The sequence below is a fragment of the Rhinolophus ferrumequinum genome, chromosome 16, assembly GCF_004115265.2.
Source record: "Rhinolophus ferrumequinum isolate MPI-CBG mRhiFer1 chromosome 16, mRhiFer1_v1.p, whole genome shotgun sequence".
NCBI lineage: Eukaryota > Metazoa > Chordata > Mammalia > Chiroptera > Rhinolophidae > Rhinolophus > Rhinolophus ferrumequinum.
Window position 1 is genome coordinate 36,554,830 of NC_046299.1, and position 19,911 is coordinate 36,574,740.

The 19,911-nt window shown below is 32.4% G+C and overlaps 1 protein-coding gene across 1 annotated transcript in view; it reads right to left on the minus strand.

Annotated features, from left to right (window-relative positions):
* PCDH15 (protocadherin related 15) overlaps positions 1-19,911 on the minus strand; it is a 714,179-nt gene that overhangs the window by 393,475 nt on the left and 300,793 nt on the right. Inside the window, exons 5-6 of the mRNA XM_033131356.1 lie at positions 9,550-9,710; positions 99-254 (exon numbers count right to left, since the gene is read on the minus strand). Of these exons, the coding sequence (XP_032987247.1) occupies positions 99-254; positions 9,550-9,710 (317 nt within the window). The remainder of the gene's footprint in view (positions 1-98; positions 255-9,549; positions 9,711-19,911) is intronic.

The following is a 19,911-nucleotide window of genomic DNA, read 5'->3' on the forward strand; positions in this document are numbered from 1 at the left end:
ATATTATCATTCAGGACTCATTTTAAAACATATATAGTATACAGTTAATTCCATATACGAATAAAAAGGACACAGAGAGCGAGTACATAGAAACTGACCTCATTAACGGTTGCATAGTAGCTTTCGTGCTTGAACGTGGGGGAGTTGTCATTTCTGTCTCTCACCAAGATTCGAACTTCATGGTAGATAACAGTGCCCACTTTTTTGTTGACACACTGGACTTTTACCACGATGGAATGTATGTTCATGGGTGGCTGCAATGCAGAAATTGAATCTTTAAAAAGCTAATAATTGAAACCGAAGCTTCTTATTACTTTCAAAGCACACATTTGTTTAATAAAATGCTCTATGCTTGTTCATTTTTAAAATGACAATCATCTACAAAAATTGATCCATCTTGTACTATTTTAAGGACAAGGGAAGACAAGTTTAAAGAAGCAATGATATGAGCCCGCAACTTATAAAAACAATGTGTTAATGAAAAAATTTAACACCCATCACACACACACATGCGCACACACACACACAGACACTGACACAGAGTGAATATCATCCCATGTTTGTAAATATAGATTCACTATAACAATTTAGTGTATACTGCTATGAAACTACATTATGTGATTTGACAGTACCCACTCCATTATAAGTGTGTAGTGTAATTTATCTAAGTAAAAGTTATAATGAGATGCTTTTATGTTGTTAATTTTTGTCATTATAAATGATACTTCAAAAAGCATCTGTACATCAATATGTGCTATATTGTGTAATTATTTTTTATGATAAATCTGTTGAAGGAGAAAAGCTCATCAAAGAGGAATATTTATTTACTCAGGTCCCATGATTAGGGGCTTGCAGAGTTGGGATGCACACCTGCATCTCTTTGACTCTAGAGTCAGAGTGTTTAACACTGCAAAATGTATTTTGGTTATTTTAAAATTATTTTTCAAGCTTATAAAATTTTCCCTCTAAATATATAATTTTATCAGAATGACTCGATCTTACCACTCCATCTAAAATATCATGACTCCTGCCTGCTCTCTCCTTTCAATTTCTCCCTTTGCTATTTAATTTTCTTTATTGCACTTCTCATCCATCATATTACATATTTTATATATTTGTGTTAGTTTGTCTCTCTTCACTAGACTAGAAGCACTACAAAAACTGGGGTATTCTTTCAGTCATGACTGAATCTCTCTACCCAATAACCAGCACTGTGTCTAGAACAGATGATTGTGTACTACTCGAGTGAAACTGCTTGGCTTCCAGAATGAGTTCCATAACTACTAACTACATGATCTAGACGCCAAATCTCTTTGTACTTAGGTGGCTTTCTTCTACAAATGGAGAAAATAATAAACACTCCTATGATCAAATCATTGTAAGTATAAGAAGGCTCTGTGCTAGGCACTTATTAACACATAATGGATATAATTTATTTATTTATTTATTTATTTATTTATTTATTTATTTATTTATTTATTTATAAAAACTACATTTCCAAAAAAAGTGAAAAACATATAATCTATAAAATACAAGTTTATAATCCTGGATACTAAATTATTAAATATTTGGATTAAAACCAATTTAAAGATACAGCAATGCTTACTAGAAACTAGGATAGGCCACATTTCTAAGTGAGAAGAATATTGTAGAGACTATGTCTAAACAGAAGCAAACATTGTTTAATCTCAAGATATTTATATGGCCAATAAATACAAAGGTAGTTGAATTGATTTGTATCTGGCTGAATAATTGTGCCCAGAAAAAAAAAATGTGAAGCAACATTAACACGTGGAGGAAAGTCTCCAGAGATATGCCATATAGCTAGCTCTGTGTTCTCCTATCTACCCAATTCCACTTTTATTCACTGACATAAATGAAGGCATTAAAGCCATGTGCATAAAATCCTTGAATGTCACAAGGCTGATAAAGATATATAACATTTCATGACAAAAGAAAAGGTTCAAATCATTTTAATAAGTCAGAATAACTTAATTTCAATCACTTTATTTGAGAAAACACTTAATTACCCAAATATAATAAATGGCTACAAATATTAATGTGAAAATACAATTGTGAAATTTTGATGAGTGAAAGATGAGTTTACATGCCAACACTGCAAATGAGCTGCTGGAAAAATAATACAGACTTCATATTCATTAATAATATCAGATGGGCAAATAAGTGGATTTAATAAGCCCCATTTTCTGAACAAATAAGATATGAAATCTGAACACCTTGAAATATGTGATAAAATTTGAGGATGTTTAAGCTTAAAAACACAAGATTTGCTAGACATCTGATTGGTTGTTGTGAAAAGATCTACTGATCTTTTAGTTTACTCATTGTAGTCCAGAGATCAAACATAAGAAAAGTGAATACACAGTATTTCAAAGCATATGTTTTCAATATAAGTACAGGTTTTGTGTTAATCCAAATCTGTACATAAGAGAATGGACTATCTTATAAAGCAAGTCCCATAATTGTGCAAGCTTGAGGCTAAACGTTCACTTAATAAGACTAGGTCTTAGAAGTATTCCAGAATGAATTTGAGTTAATTGACCTCCATCTTTATTACCGGTTTTAAAGTGTTCGCTTTAATAGATATTTAAGGAAAATCCTGCATATTTCAATTGTAAAGTAAAAAACAGAATAAATGCTTGTACTATTAGCCCTTGGCACACCTTCTGGAAGACAATCAGGTGAATCATGTCTTCTAAGGTTATTTGTCTTCTAAATATTACAAGAGAGACCTATAAAACCATTTCATCTCAACTTCTAATTCTATATTGAGTGGTAGCACTAGGACAGGAAGGTCACAATCTTTCCAAGTAGAGGATCAAATGCATGATGCACTGAGCTCACTTGTCCTGCTAAGTGCCCATAAATTAGATATAACCAGGTCCTCTGGAACTCTTGTCACTCTCAACTTTAGCTCCCTATACAACTGTTAGTACTATGGATAGAACTTAGCTTGCTATAAATTCCAACCATAATGGATCATGTTGAAGGCAAGAATTCCCTGTGGCTAATATATAAAACACATTGTAATCTCTTATTGGAATAGATTCTATTCTGCTCTAGAAGAAGGTCATGAATATATCAAGTACAGTTCTACTAAGTCAACTAGTGAGAATTTAAGAACTCCAAAATGCTTAGGAATGTGTTAGGGAAATTTTGGTTTATCTTTCATCACTGGGGTCAAAAATGTGTCATGGAAATTTTATCTTCTCTAATTCCCTTAAATTGCTTCATTTATGAAACAGAGAAGAAAAAATAAACTGTGTATAAATTGTTTGGGGGTAATTATTTAAAACAATCATAATTCATACATTCCTAGACATGCAAACTATGCTCCCAATTTAAAACTGAATATTTAACATAACACTCTGAATATATATTTGCATATTTGTATGTTAGTGTACATGTGCATATAGGTTTTGATATGCATAAAGTGCAGGAATGATACATACCAACAGTTGATAAAGGTTATCTTTGAAAAATAGGGCTGAGAGTAGAAAGTAAGGGAAGACAGTTTTTCAACAAATATGTATGAATTTTGTAATGGAAAAAAGACAAAAATAGAAAATTGTGTTATGAGTTTTTCAGAAAAATCACTTAGGATTCAACAAGCGAAGTGAAGTTCTTGTAGTGAATTTACTGCTGTTACAGTACTGATTGTAGCACACAACTTCAATGTAAGGGAAATTGAGTTTTTCTAGAAATGATGCTATTTGAAGGGCTAAATGATTTAGGAGGGAATACATATTTAGCAAACCTGTATAAGAATTGATTTTATTTTTCATAAAGCAAAGGCAAAATGTATTTAGTCCTCACAGGAAGGAAAGGATTTCCCCATGATTTTTATTTCTATGTACTTGGTACTACCTTAACAAAATGAAAAACCTTCATTATTTCACAAATAACCTGGAAGACAGTGAAAGGAAATAATATACAGCGTGCTGCAGAAGTGATTTTAAATAATGAAACAAATATAAAGGAAATTTGGCTGGTCAGAGTTATGAATGTCCTTCACAAATTAAACTTACATAATAAATGGTGTATTTACAGAACTTGCCTGAAGAAGAAAGTACATATTTAAAATATAATTAGGTATATGTAATATTTAGATAGATTTGTAGATTTTTCACAGTTAGTAAGGATATCCATTTTAGTTAATTGTATTTATTATATGCAAAGTTCAATTTGGGTTGGTATTAATATGATGTGGTCATTGTGCTCTAAGCAAGTCATATAAAACTGACATGAGATGAACAGAAATCACTGTAATGCAAGTCAAAAAAAGTTTGAAGGCTTTGAAACTTAGAGCACAAAAATTACATACTGGTGTTACCATTAGGAAATATTTTGTGTACAGGGTAGAATTTAAGATGACTAGATAATAAATAACATTCAACAGAAGGTAAAGAATAAAGGTAATTTCAAAGGGTTGGCTCCAAAGAGTATCAAAGAAGGAATAATAATAATAAAAAAGGATTGTATTTAGGGAACAACAATTAGTTTTTGCAGATTAGAGTCTCCATGTTTCTAAGTAAAAGGAAATGAGACAGGTTGCAGCTTGAATCTAGGAAAACTCAAGAGCCAGATAAGCCAGTTTTCAATGAAAAGTCATCAACTGACAAGTTCAGAACTCTGTTTCAGGGCACTGAATCTGGAACAGTTTGAATCATGAAATACAGTAAAGAGAACTATTAGGAATTTGTCCCAAAGTACAAGTGAGAAATAAGAGGGCTCATAGTGGGGTTATGCTGATGGATACACATCCAAGGTGTCATGTGGAGATAAAAGTATGAAATTTAGTGGTTAAATAGATATTGGCCTGGGCAGAAAGCCAAAAGGCAGGCATAACTGAACACGGATCGATCACGTGACCTCACCCCCATTTTCTTAGCTATCACTGATTTTGTCAGTGCGTATTTAGATGTTCTCTCTCACTAATTAGGAAAAAAACAAAAACAAAAACAAAAAACACAGTGACTATAGTCAGGCTAATAGCAGGCATTGCATTGATAGCTTATAGGGAGCTAGAGTGGAGTGAACATTAATAAGAGCCAAAGCTAAGAACAAACCAAAGAAACAAGGAAGCAAAATTATATGTTCAAAGGAATCTAACCAGCAGGGAGAAAAATAGAGCACATGCACAAAGAAAGGTAGATATTAGAGACTATGTGGTCAAAAACCAAGTAATGTTCTCTGCCCAGGTAAATTTACAATCTTGCTAAAATAAAATTATTTTTCATATCTATGATACTGGTATTTTGAATATTCTCCACCCATTGACTTTTTTTTTCCTGATATGTTCACCATAGCTTATATTATTTTTCAATTAAATGAAATAATGATTTCCAGTAGTAATTAGATTTGGGTTAAAAGCACTGATTTACCACACTGCTTTTCTAGCAGCAATGGTCTATACTTCACAGCACTGTGGAAGCAGAAAGAGTAATTCACAAGAATTCAAAAAATAATTTAAAAAATAAGACAAAAATTCAAAGGTATATAGGACATAATGAACTTCACTGAAATAAGAGGTAAAATCAACATTTATATGTTCCAAGTCACATAAAGGTTACTTTCTATTATGGAAAATATGGCAGGTATCTAATGTCTAAATAAATTACTAAGACTCCAGCAAGTTACTCTAATATTATTTACCAAAGGAAATATTTGTAAACTAGGGTCTATGTAATCTTGGTACTTAGTGAAACTCTTGAAATTGATGGCAAGTAATTTATTCATGTGCAAATAAACTTTTTTTCCTGAAAAATGATTCCACAGATTTGATCAAAATCCTGACTGAGTGCTCCATCTCCCAAATTTGAAGACTTACTGACAAATCCATGAGTCCAAAAGTATATGTCAGCCCATTATCATTATTTCCTTGACTCTTAGAAAGTTAATACTGGAGAATAGCCATGGAGTGAGCCTCCAAATAAATGTTTCATAATTTATTCCTGATATAAAGATTTAGCAGTCTCTATACAACAGGTTGCCTTCCGCCCCCCCTTTTTATGGTTTTTCTTTCTCTCAATGGCCTTCATTACCAGCTAGCAGATCTACATTCTACACTATTTTACTCTTCTTATTCTTCTTACAGTACTTACTACTTCTTCTTACACTACTTCTGTATGTAAGTACTTACTACTTCTGTATGTACTTCTTCTACATAACTCTTTTTACTTTTTTTACACTTACACTTCTTGCTTAAATTCAATTCATACATTATTCAAGAAGAAGTCCCTGATATCAAAAAACAAATATTTGCCAATCTGGCGTTCTTGCTGATTAGCTGTGTGAACTTCATTTATAGTTTCTAGATTAAACTTTCTTCATCTAAACATGGAGTACGCTAGAGCAGTAGACCAGTAAAATATGTAACAGTAACAATTATAAAATAAAACAAAAACATGGGAAGAGTAGATACCTTTTATTTTTATAAGAAATTACATTTAAAAAGCAACAGCCACCTATGATCTGCATGACCACATAAGCTAAGAGTATTTTAATATCTTAAAATGCAAAAAGACATGATGTCAGAATAAAATTAATACACTTAGCTTTGGAGAAAAGGAAATCACACTATCACTTTATATTTCTCATTTCATCATAGACAAGTGCTAAATTTTAAAGACTGGCTCTCTCTAAATCTACTGCACAATAGATTATGAAAAAAATATATGTATGTATATATATATATATATATATATATATATATATATATATATGCACATACATACACACATATATATAAATTAGTAAAATTTTAAGGTTCCTTTTAGCTCTACCAGTCAATGATTCTGTAAAGCATCTATACTCAGCAAACTTTAAATAATATGTTAAAATATGTACTGTACCTAGTTAATTTTGCCTTGATCTCACATTTGCTATTTCCATCTGCCTTTTCTTCTCTTCTTTCCCAGTTTTCTTTCAATGATGGCTCCATCTTAATTTTGCAACATAAAATTGCACATTCCTTTAACTTCACACTTCAATTTTCTAGATTAAACACATTCTTAACATCATTATTTTTTTGCTCTGAACTAAATGCATCTTCCTCCTCAGTCTTTCTCAATTAATGATTCCAGGAAAGTAGATGAAGGCATAACACACTACTATTTATCAGTTGACTCCTTCCTCTATGATCACAAGTTTTATTTGGGGAAAAAAAAAGCTGCAAAATGCCCCTACTCACAGAAAGCTGAAACCTTGTGTCCATTTTAATTCCCACCACCAAGTGAGAGTACTTGTGTAAGATAGCAACACTAAATTTTTGTCATGACGTGATTTAACTACACACGCTTAAATGCTCATATAACTAAGGGTTAGAGCATCATCTATTCAACGTCTTGCTATTGTTTCAACAAGTTTATTTGCCAAATGGTAAATACCTTACAAATAATATGAGCATTTTTCTTTTTTACTTTCTTCTGCAATATTCATTTAACATTTCATATTTTTTAGATGACCAAGACTTTGCCATCTTTAGCTAATTTCAGTTAGGTGTCTGCTGACACTTTAATTTGCAATCTATCTTTGCAAGTTTAACTTGACCATAGCAATACTAATTCAAAAGAACATTTTTAAATGGAGAGGGAATTATTTTTCATTAGTACATTAAAGAACAAGGCTGGACAGTTCTTTAAATGATACCTGTGCACATTTTCGCAGGTATTATTTTCAGGTCAAATCAATTTAAAGCGTATCCCCATAATGCGTTTTCAGCATAGCCAATGTCCAACAAATGCTGCCCTCATTAGAAATTTAAAAAAAAAATGATAATACTAAGAAAACAGATATTTATCACGGAAAGATTATTTTTGGTACGAAAGTAAAATTTAACATTGTTGTAGGCTAGATAAATGGAATACCATTTACTTATACTGAAAGGTATCCTTTCTGTGTACTCATAATTCAGACCTATAACTTGTGCTTTTGATATCAAATAGAGAAAAAAAATAGGTTCCAAAAAGAAAGTAATTTACTAGTAAACCAGTAAATTATTATAATCAGCTATAAGATGATTTAAAAAAGGAATCAAAATATAAAATGAAATGGTCTGAAATAGATAAATATTCTATAGTTCTCCTAACATGTTACATTATAAAATTCATGACGTGGATATGGATGTCCCTAATTAGAGCCAGTAAAGGATGCTTGTGAGTAACACAGCCGGGGAAGGGGAAAGGAGTGATCTTTTGACAATTTATGCCACTATCCAAGTAGCTTTCATAAAAATAAGATTTATGATAAGATAAATGAAGGTAAGACAAGATAAATTCAAAGATAGCATCTGTCTTTATTCCATTTTACAGCATTTTAGCCAGCCACTGAAAACTGTAAACTGGTGGGTATAAAGAATATTGCTGTGATCAAAGGACATAGTGAGTGGGTGGCAGTGGTGGGGATGGGACTGCATCAAGGATGACTGTTTTTTTTTCTCTAAATTGAACCAACAGTCTCATTCCTATTCTTCACTGCTACCCACATTTTACATCTGCCATCCCTGCCCTGTCAGCTGTATTAAGGGCCTCCCGTAGTGTACAAAGACAGCCTGTCCTGGTGGGGGAGTCTAATATACTGTCCACCTCACAACAAAGCTCTTAAAGACTCTGAATTTCAAATGTGGAATAGATTAGGGACCATGCACTCTACAGCATATTGTAAAGTGGATCATAAATCTTGAGTGAGGTAGTAGGGATTCAGGTTCACTAAACTGAGTATCTGATATGTGGATTTCATAAATTGGAAATTTGGGAGTGGGCATGTTTAGATGTCCTCCTTGAGTTTTTCCAAGGTCCTGTACAATTACTACTAGTTACTAAACACCCTGCCCCGCCACACACACACTCAATTCTACACTGAAGACTAAATTGCAAATAAATGAGAATAAAGTTATATTAAAATAAATCTACTCAAGTCTATAAACTTGTTTATAAATGGGACATTCAACAAATTCGGTAATTTAGCTGTTCTTTATAAATATAAATATTTAGGTCATGCTGCCTGAGAACAAGTTGACAGGAATGACTGGACTGGGACATTGACAGGAAACTCACCTTTTGCTTTTTTACAGTTCTATAAGCACATCAGCACAAATGCTTCCCTCAACCAATGCGTCCTGCTTGTAAGAGCAGCCACCCAGTAGTATTTCCCACCAAACTCTCTGTCCTCAAGTCAACACCTAATTACAGGTTCACACCTCACCATGGATCATCACACTTCTTATCCTACTTTTCCATGGTTACCATTCTTTTATTATGAGTACTCTATTCTCTCCTTGTACAGAAATCTGACAAGCTTCCAAGATGTTAGAAGATAGATACTATAGTTATCTCAGAGGCAGATGGTCCCTTTCTTTCTTACTCGTTTTTCAAGGAATTAAAAAAAAAACACAAAGTTTTTGTTGATTAACACAGACAATGAACTCACATTACACAAAGAAAATTTTATATCATAATAACAAACACATGCTGATATTTAAATGAGAATAAAATTGTAACACAGAAACAAAAAAAGAAAATCACTAACATCTCTATCCAGAACTCTGCCGGTGCTGTTCAGGAATAGCATTTGTTTAACAGGATCCAACATCACCCAGTAATCCACATTGTCTTTTAAAGTGAGTTCTATGGTGGGGTTTGGTCCTCCAGCAGTCCCTTTGATCAGCAAGTTATCCACCAGAATCGTACCTGCAAACCAAAGAAAGTTATTTGAAAACATATTCCACTTGCATAAATTCTTTAACAAAGATCGTACGCTTTAAACCCTGGTTGACTTACAAATCTGTTTTAAAGCAGAAAATATTCAACTTTGTATCTGGCATGATAGAAAAAGATGTTCTGTTTTAAAAAAAAAGCAAAACATAACTTCATTATGCTATTTCTAAATCATAATCTGGGGAGATGAAGCTGAGAGGCAGAGATCCAAACACTTGGTGACTTTCATCATCTATTTCTAGTTTCTCTTTAACAAAATGAATCTGTTCCCCTCGCTGTCCATCTCTTCTCACAGGAGTTATCACTGAATTTTATCTTGAACAAAAGGAAAGTCCTGTAATAACAGAGGCTGATACTTCAATTCAGATATGAAAAGAGATATCCCAAAAATAAGAGAAAAAAAGAGATAAAGAAGTAGCAGAATCTCCCATGGTGAGAACTGCTTCTTTTTTTCTTTTATCTTAGAGCAAACACATAAAACATAAATCTTAATGTGAAAGACAAAACTAATGTGCAGACATACAATAGAAGCTGTTCTTCTTTAAGACATGTCTGGGACACTCACTAGAACTGCAAACTATTATAATGTAACATTTTGATGCTTGCTTTCTTATTTTTCCAGTGGACTAAATTGTAGACACTTGTTGAATAAGAATTGAAAGAAAGTACATCCGTAATCTTTCCTACTCTGTTAAAGATTCCATGCATTTTATACCCCAATTCAGATGCAATTCAGATCTTTTTTTTTTTCTTTTCTTTTTCCCCCCCGCATAGAGCAACGGTCCCTTTGCCAAACAAAACAAAATGCAATATACCTAAGGGGCATCATTTTCAGCTGATCCATTTTACTAAACTTACAGCATATAGAAGAGATGTGGCTATGAAAATAAAAATTATATCCTCCTGCAGGCATTAGAATATATGGCATATATCTAGAGAACTCATTGCCTTAGGAAAACACATAAGAATATATAGATAATCCATAAAAATGAACCTAGCTTGAAAAATAATCATGCAAAACATATTTGCTGCACTTCCTTAAGGCATAAAATGGCCTAAATATTATATCATTGGATAACTACAAATAAAAGGGGGGGTCTCTTAGGAAGATTTTTCCACCAAATTCATCATCATCATCATCATCATCATCATCATCATCTATACTATTTCTTTAACATATTATTGCTAATGAGCAATTCTCCCTAGGGAATGTTTAAAGGAACCATTTGTCTTTTGCAACAATAAATTTCAATAATGTTTAAACATGCATATTCTCACATACCTTTTAAAATGGCAGATTTTTTATTCTACTTTTTCACATATTAGTATGCATATATGTGAATATTAAGTGAAACCTATCATATCTTTTTTTTTAACTGAAATGTCAAAGAGATAACCTACAGATAATACATCCAAAGTACAGATCTGATAATGATGGCATTTTCTGACCTACGAATATGTGTAAGGCCCAAGTACACCTTCATTAACAAACACTTCACACAATTAACCTTTGAAAATCATTTGGTCTGTATTTCAATATGTAATTAATAAGTTAAATGGGATTCTAATTTCTGATCAAGAAAAATAAAAAGAAATGCATAATGGCTACGTCAACTGACATTAATGTGTGTGCCTTGATTTAATGGTGCATAACAACAATAACAGAAGAACTTTCTATAATATACATATACACCATGCAGGCACATGAAGGGAAGGAGTAGTGAGCTCTCCTTTATAATGCAGATTAATTATAAGTAGAGAAAATTGTCATAGTTATTTTAACAATTATTAAATCACTGAAAACGAAGCACTGCATCTGCATGTGTATATATGTGTGTGTGTGTCTGTGTGTGTTTATGGACATATATATGTATATGTGTATGGACATATATATACATATATATACAGATATGGGTGTGTGTGTGTGTGTGTGTGTGTATATATATATATATATATATATATATATATATATGGTTTTATAGAAGAGATCTAAATGCTTTTTTCTTGCTCTCTCCTCACCCCTGTATTCTTCAATGATGAAAACTCAAAAAAAAAAAGGGTTTCCAGCACTAGTGTGATGAAAAAGAATATTTTTATATTTTATTTCACTAGAATATTTTTTATATTTTATAATATCTAAACTTTTCAATTCATATTGCCAACGATCTCTCAACATTTTCATATACCATGTTACTTTACACCAAAACTTTGGAGGAAAGAGATAGAGAGAACAGCACAGCTAAGAGAGACATGATGGAGGGAGCAATATTTTTCAAAAAAACAAAACAAAAGGAACATAAGTGTTCACTCTGGTTTGCCTGGACAGCTGTGACCTCTATCCTCCTCCCAGAAGAATAGGTGATACCCAAGCTGAGGCTAGCTTTGAGCCATGAGCTCTTCCTCTATTTCCAACCCATCAATCAGGACTGTATCTTCCCACAGGTCCAAGGATTTCCAGATCAGGGAGGCTGGGGTTCTGAGACAATACTGGTATGTAGTTGCCCAACAGAATCTCTGGTCACAATTGGAGAGTGTAGGCCCTTTGCCTCCTCTTTTTATTTATTTATTTATTTTTTGGCAACTTCCCCTTTCTCCATTTAAGCCTTTGTAACGTCTCCCATGTGATGTTTAAAATCCATTCCTATCCCTGACTCTTTAGATTTTAACTATAAAGACACAGAAATATTAAAAATAAAAGGATAACATATACTATACAGCACTAATAAGAAACCTTGGTTGCTCTGTTATTATCAGAGTTACCAGAACCAGGAATATTATTAGAAGTGAAAAGATATATTTTATTAAAATAAAGGGATCAATTCATCAACAAGTGTTAACCCTGAAGAGACCTGACTTGTAGAATAGGTGGTGCACAGTATGGGATTCCTCTTACACAAAAATTTACTTTTGTCATAAAAAATGGTGGCAATCAGGAAAAAGGAATTAAACACAGTTTGATATCCATACCATAGAAGTTGAAAGATCTGGTCCTGAAATCGACAGGCTTAGAATCTTATTCTGGATCCATCATTTAACAGCTATGAGAAAGTGGAAAGATAATTCCACTCACCTTTAATTTCCTCCTTCTACAAAATTGGTACCACAACAGAGTTGGGTTTCTACTACAACACCCTGTGTACATATCTGAAAAAAACTTGTATTCTTATATCCAGAGCACTAATGAATACTAAAACAACAACAATCATAATAAAAGATTCTAGCAAAGTTAAATATTCAATGATATTTTCACCAAGTGTCATAGTCAGCCAATCTTTTACATCGTAAAATATTGGAATTTGTGCTTCCTCTTTCAAGAAATAGATATTGAGAGTTATTTGCTTCTAAATAGAGACCTTTTTAGCAAAATTGAAAATTTGAGGTAGCATTTAGCTTTCTTCATTAATCTATTATTTTAATTCAGAAAAATAACTTTGCAGCTGCTTCATCTGTACCAACGGCTTTTCCAGATTAACATATTATCAGTTGTAGCCAATAAATTAGACTCCATTTATACTAAATAAAGTGCTGCAGGAGATTTTTCAGCTTTTTTCTTAAGACCTTCTCACATAGTGAAGTCTTTCTTTTTAATTATGTAAAGAGTTTATGCAGAATATTTCAAAGCAAATATACTGGAAAAAAACTTATGAATCCATACAGTGTCCTCTTTATACCTACTTCATTCTCCTACTTCCAATGTGTATGAAGTAATTTGCATAAAAAAAGAGTCTGCTAGGTTGCTCTGATGACTAAATGAGATAAACACATGTGAAGTACTGATTGCAATCCCTGGTTTAAAATAAGGAATTGAAAAATGTGAATTGCAATTTTTGTTGTTGATGTTATTAACTTAGTTTTTGGAAGGGAAAACATTTGAAGCAAAAGCAAAATGACTTAACTTTATGTCCCAGAATTTTTACAAATCAAGTCTACTGTTCATATCACAAAGCTAGCATTTTCATGTTTGGTTAATGCATAGGTATGGCAAGATATCTGAAAAAATTTATATGGACTTAAAAGATTTTAATCCAAAAGGAATCATTCTAGGAGGTTCGAAAGTAGTGAGAGAATGCTTGCTCTAGATAAAATTATAAACAGAGTCCTTTATGTCAAACGGCCAGGTTTTCCTTCACTGCATTCCAATTGATGGCAATCCATCGAAGCCTGCTATCACTAGGGAGTGAAACCCACTCTTTCTACTTCCTAACATCAGACAATTTTGATATTTCTCATAGAAAATCAAATTATATTTGATGGTAAGAAAAAGGCCTTTTTCATCAAATTCATACCAGTAATAATCTTCAGATTGAACTTTTTTGTATTGATCACCAGCATATGCTCAGTTCCATTAGGACCTATAAACACACACACACACACACACACACACACACACACACACACACAAACACACGTGCTCACACATACACTCACACACAAGGATACATATATATGTATGTACATTATAGGAGCTAAATATATATATGGCATAAATAATAATTTGATATTTAATGTTTTCCTGCAAGTTACTTGCTTCTCTAAATAGGCAGTTATAACATCAAGGATTTACTTTCTAAAAATTCTGTGGAGGTGGCAGTGGTAAGGGCATCCATTGCCTTTCTAATTAACCTAACTCAATGAACCTCAAAGAGTTCTACAGGGAGACAGAGTGGTTGACTTTTTGGATTCATTCCAAATATAAAGATAAAGAAAATCACTCCGTGCACAGAAACTACTATTCATTTCTATAAAATAGCTACTTATTCAAATGTCTATAACCAATATTGCATAAAACTTCTTGAAACATTCTTTCCCTGGTTTAAGCCAATTGGGTAAATGTTCAGCTACATCATATAGCCGGAAGTATCCATTGCTTTCTCTTGCATGTTACTCCATGTACATGAAACCATAAACAAAGTTCCCAAATGTTTGGTATTTGATTAAAAACATAAAAAAAAAAATGTAGCTAATACGTAGTTTTTCAGTGAGGTTAAAAAGTAAATGTGGCCATTATATAGTTGTTATTGAGTAAAATTTAAATTCCAAAATTCACAGACTAAACACAACTCTCCTCATGCTCAAATCTTCTTAATCAATACACTGCAGGACTTTACTGGAAGTAGTCTTTCTACTTTGATTTTCCACACATCTTGGCTTACAGTTATATTAACTGCCCATCTCAGCTAAGCATATATTTATTTGTATGGTATCTAGTAACTAACTGGTAAACTCATACAAGAAATTGTACGTGTGTCTACCAACTTCATAAAGAAAATACAAATTTTGATCGGGTTGTGTTTGAATGTTAGGGATTTTCCGAGATTATACATGATAGATATAGATATAGTCTCTGACCTTATAGCTTACTACTCAAAAAATAGTTGACATTAAGGATAGTCCAATAAAACTTCAGGTCCAATTGGGAGTATCAGTTGGTGAACTAAACACACTAACCTAGAATCCCTCAGAATAATCATGGTACCTTCTTTCTACTGTGGCAGTAGAATCTGTGGCAGAGATAAGAATCCTGAACACATGGGATGTAACCTGAGCTTAGAGAGACTGTTGAAAACCTCCATGGTAGACAGACCCTTAAGGTATCTCCCATAAAGCCTGCCTCCTGGTTTTATGTGATTCCCTTTCTTTGAGTGTGGGTGGGATCTGTGACTTGATTCTAACAAAAAGAATATTACAACAGTGATGGGAAGTTACATATACATGTACATTATATGGTACATTGCATAAGACATTACATAAGATTCTACATTACATAAGATTCTAATGACTTATCTTGTTGAGGCTCTTTTTATTTGCTCTCTGCGGCAAAACATTTAGTCATGTTGAAAGGCTGCATGGCAAGGAACCATGGTGGCTTTCAGGAGCTGTGGGGGGACTCGGCTGACAGCCAGACATAAAAGATTTCAGTCCTACAACCACAAGGAATGGAATTTTGCCAACAATCTGAGTGAGCTTGGAAGCCGATGCTTCCCTAATCATGTCCCAGATGAGACTGTATCCCTGACAAATCCTTACAGTCTTGTGATGCTATACCTGGACTCTTAACCCAAAGAAACTGTGAAATAATAAATGTGGGTTGTTGTACAACACTTTGTTTTAATATTGTTATGCAGCAATAGATAACTACTATATCTCTATAGGCAAATAATCGATGAAGGTTGGGCAATTATGTTCGCAAACTTTCCACCATGCCCTTACATGGTGGAAAGTTCACGAACTTAATTGTCTTACCTCGTCAAAATCTCGGCCCCACTACTAGCTCTGCGATCTTAGGCAAGTTTCCTACATTCTTATAATCAGTAATATACATTATTATGAAAAATAAATACAGTCATGTATGCAAGAAATGGCACATAGTTACATAATCAATAATACTTTTCATACCACTGCCACTGGGAGTTTATATAGACTGAAGTATGTAAAGGAATTATTCATTCTAATTTCATGAAATTGGAAACAGTATACACAATATTTTAAAATATAATATCACTTTTTAATAACTGAGATAAAATAAGCACAGAACATACCTAAAAGCAAACAGAAAAAAACACAGGCAAAACAGAAAACATAGCAGGGTGGGGTGGCAGGCGACAGTTTAACCAAAGTTATCACTCAGAAAGGTTCATAAAGCAAAAGGCCATTTCTTCCTGGCAAAAATAAAAGTGAACACGATAGCAAGCAAGGGGAGTCATGTTATTATTGACCTTAAAACTCATATTAACATTTGTTCACTGTTTCCGCTGGACTAAATGACAAAATATAGACTCTAAGTGAATTGCAATGTATCCAATTCACAAGCATATGAAAATGACAAAGGCTCATAATCTCAGCATACTGCAAGATTTTATTATTTTATTATTTTCAGACCATCATATGCTGCAGTTGAAATAAAGAGACAGACCATACCATTTATTTTTTTAATCATAATGACTATAGAAAGGCAGTCAAAAAATGAGTCAGATCCCCCATATCTCCCTACCATTAAAAAGATTATATCTACTCAGGCACTTGCTGTTTACCAAAAATCTCATTCATTGAAATTAGAGAAGGAAAAATCATTGAAGATGTGTATGAGGGATTGAGTGATTTAAAAAGATGAAAGCTAAGAACTTCTTGAAAAGGCTCAACTTCTTAACCTGTGGCTCCATTAGAATCAATGAGAAACCTTGAATCCTACAGTGTTCTTCAACTCTAACAATAAATCAAATCTCTATCAATATAATGGTCACAAAACTTTACTTGAGAGTGTAAATTTGTTTTCTTCAGTGAAATTTCAACTTAGGAAGTTTCTACCATTGTTAGAGATGTGATTTAAAATAAAATATATCACACTAAACTTTTAATCAGTATCTCAATGTTTGAAGAATTCAATTCAACAGTTATAGCATGATTGATTAGATTGAAAGTTACTTAACCATATGGAAAAGAAGACTGTTGGGTATGTTTGTCTACCTTTTTAGATGTTTGAAGAATTTATATCAAAATGTAAGTGTAATTTGAAATTTTACAGGAGTTCAATTATTAAAGATTGCACAGAGTTAACAACGTAGAGGAATTAAGTTTGTTAAACTTATGAATTAACAAAACATTTATAGAAAAACAAATAAAGGTATTTTCTCTTTTTTAAAACTAGTATCCTATAGTTACTACAGGAATAATACAACTTATAAGTTGAATTTATAGTAAAATATGATTTTTAAAGTACTTAAAAAATTGTACTTAAAACTCAAGCAATGTTCCATGCACAGACACTCCACATGTTAAAGAATAAATAAGCAAATTTACCTCATTTAATTAAGGACCACAGAAAGAGTTATGTAAAAGAGAGGAGGTAGTAAATAAAATAAAATAAAATAAAATAAAATAATAATAATAATAATAATAGGAGCAAAATTAATGGCAGTAACAAAACAATGAACATCATCTTCCAACAACTTCAGTTATTTTCTATATTTTCTTAGTTTCTGGTTGATTCAAATGGAATTTCTATTATAGATAGCAAGATAGGCCATATTATAGTCTTCTATCCTGTCTAACTTTAAATTTAATTTGCAATAAGTATTGCAAATATTTTATTCCATAGACCGATTTGTACAATAACAACATGGTTTTTCAGTACGTCAGGGAGAATTCTAAGGGGTCATGACTCGAAAGTCTTTTTTCTCACCTTAAAATCGTTCAAAGAAACCAATGCCATAAACAATAAGGCAAGGTTATTTAATGAGAAATAGTAGTAAAGAATAAAATATGAGGACCCTATGACTATACTAAATGTCAATTAGAAAGACATTAAAGAAAAATGTTTTATTTCAATAGGTAATTTTTCCCTGGAAGCAATCAGTTAATTGGAGGAAATGTTTTTCATATTATGCGACAAATCAGACTTTGCTTTTTTTTCATAAAAGCAGATATGTATTAAGACAGCAAATTCTGTCACAATGTCTCTGTAATAGAAAAGTAAATAAGCTTCAGTTTGATTAATAGAGACACAAATGCACTCAAATGTTGAACATTTTCTAAAAAAGAGTATAGTATAGTACTATAGAATATAGTACTCTATCGTACTTTCTTATAATATTTTCTTCAACATTGTATTAGATAACATAAACCTCAAAAAATAGTACAACAGATGTAGGAAGATAGGCTCATCATATGAGAAGCTGATCCAGCTAAGCAAATCTAATTTAATATGCTTTGTAACTACTAATGAAATATATTTTCTAAGAATTGATTTTGGTGGTGAACACACAATGCAATATGGAGATGATGTATTATAGAATTATGCACTTGAAACCTATATAATTTTACTAACCAATGTCACCCCAATAAACTTAATAAAAATAATAAGAAGAAAACATTTTGAAAGCTGGTCAAATTTCTAAGCATTCAAAGAAGATCGAAAAATCATGCTGGATACAGAGATCAGTATAAACAAAAGATATGTGATTAGAAGGAAAATAGATCTGGTAGAGGGAAAAGATCAACACACTAGACAAAAGGTAGAGAAGGAGCATAGTGGGGCCACAAGTTTGAATTAGTGTGGGTGGGTCATTTGAGAAATTCTTAATCTGACTGTGCTGGAGGGACACTGACTGATATAGGATTAAAGTTGAAATGGGTAGATAAGGATTTGAATTTTCCTGTGGTTTGCAAAACTTTCATAAACTAATTCCGAGAGCTTTCAGACGTTGTTTTTTTTTTTTTTTTCATGTTCAATTTTCCATGAATAGGATAACTTTAAAGAAACAAAGTTGACGATTGATGGCTTGTGCTTTTAAATATACATAAATGCAATGTTTACCCAGAATTATATTATTAAGTTATCAAAGAGTTATTCTATACCCCTGAATCAGCTTTTTTAGTTACACCTCAGCTCAGTAAACTACATAGGTTTTCTAATTCCTACTCTGTTGTATATATAAAACTTATATTGAGATATATGTGGGTTCATACTTCTCAGTAAAACTAATATGGACTGTTTTAGTCTTCATTTCTTCAGGATCATACTCATCACCATCATTTGATTAACTATTGTAGTCATATTAAGAAGAGTGTTTTTTTTCATAATAAAAAATGTCCAATAAATTATGTTCATCATCAATTTATTGAGGTTAAAAACAAATAATAAATTTTGCTTCCCAAATTTGCTTCCCTAATGTTAAAGTATTAGTTAAGAAAGATTTATATATACTGCAAAGATTATAAAATTCGTCATAAAACTAAATGTTTGCATTTTCTCTGAATTTCAATTGTTTTAAATTACGGTTTTAAAATTAACCTCATCCTATTACATATTGTAGCATATTATAGCATAGTCACAAGACTAGCCCACGAGCACCTGACAGTGTCCTTTGTTCAGTAGTATGAGTCCCCTTAGTTACCACAGCAAATTACTCCAAAAGTTTCTAATAGTTTATTCACAATGTCTCCAGTGAGAAACAGTTCATGGGCCAGCACAGGCCTTCTATACACACTTTGAGTAGGCTTGCTTCTGCTACACTGGAGCATAGAGCAAGCAGAGACAAATGGAGAGTGAATCTGGAGGAGAAAACATGAGTTTTCTGAAAGAGGAAATAAGAAATCCCATCAACCACCATATAATTATAAAAGACAGTCACTATTAATGTTCTTTATATAAGGTAATATAAAAAAGGGACAAGGA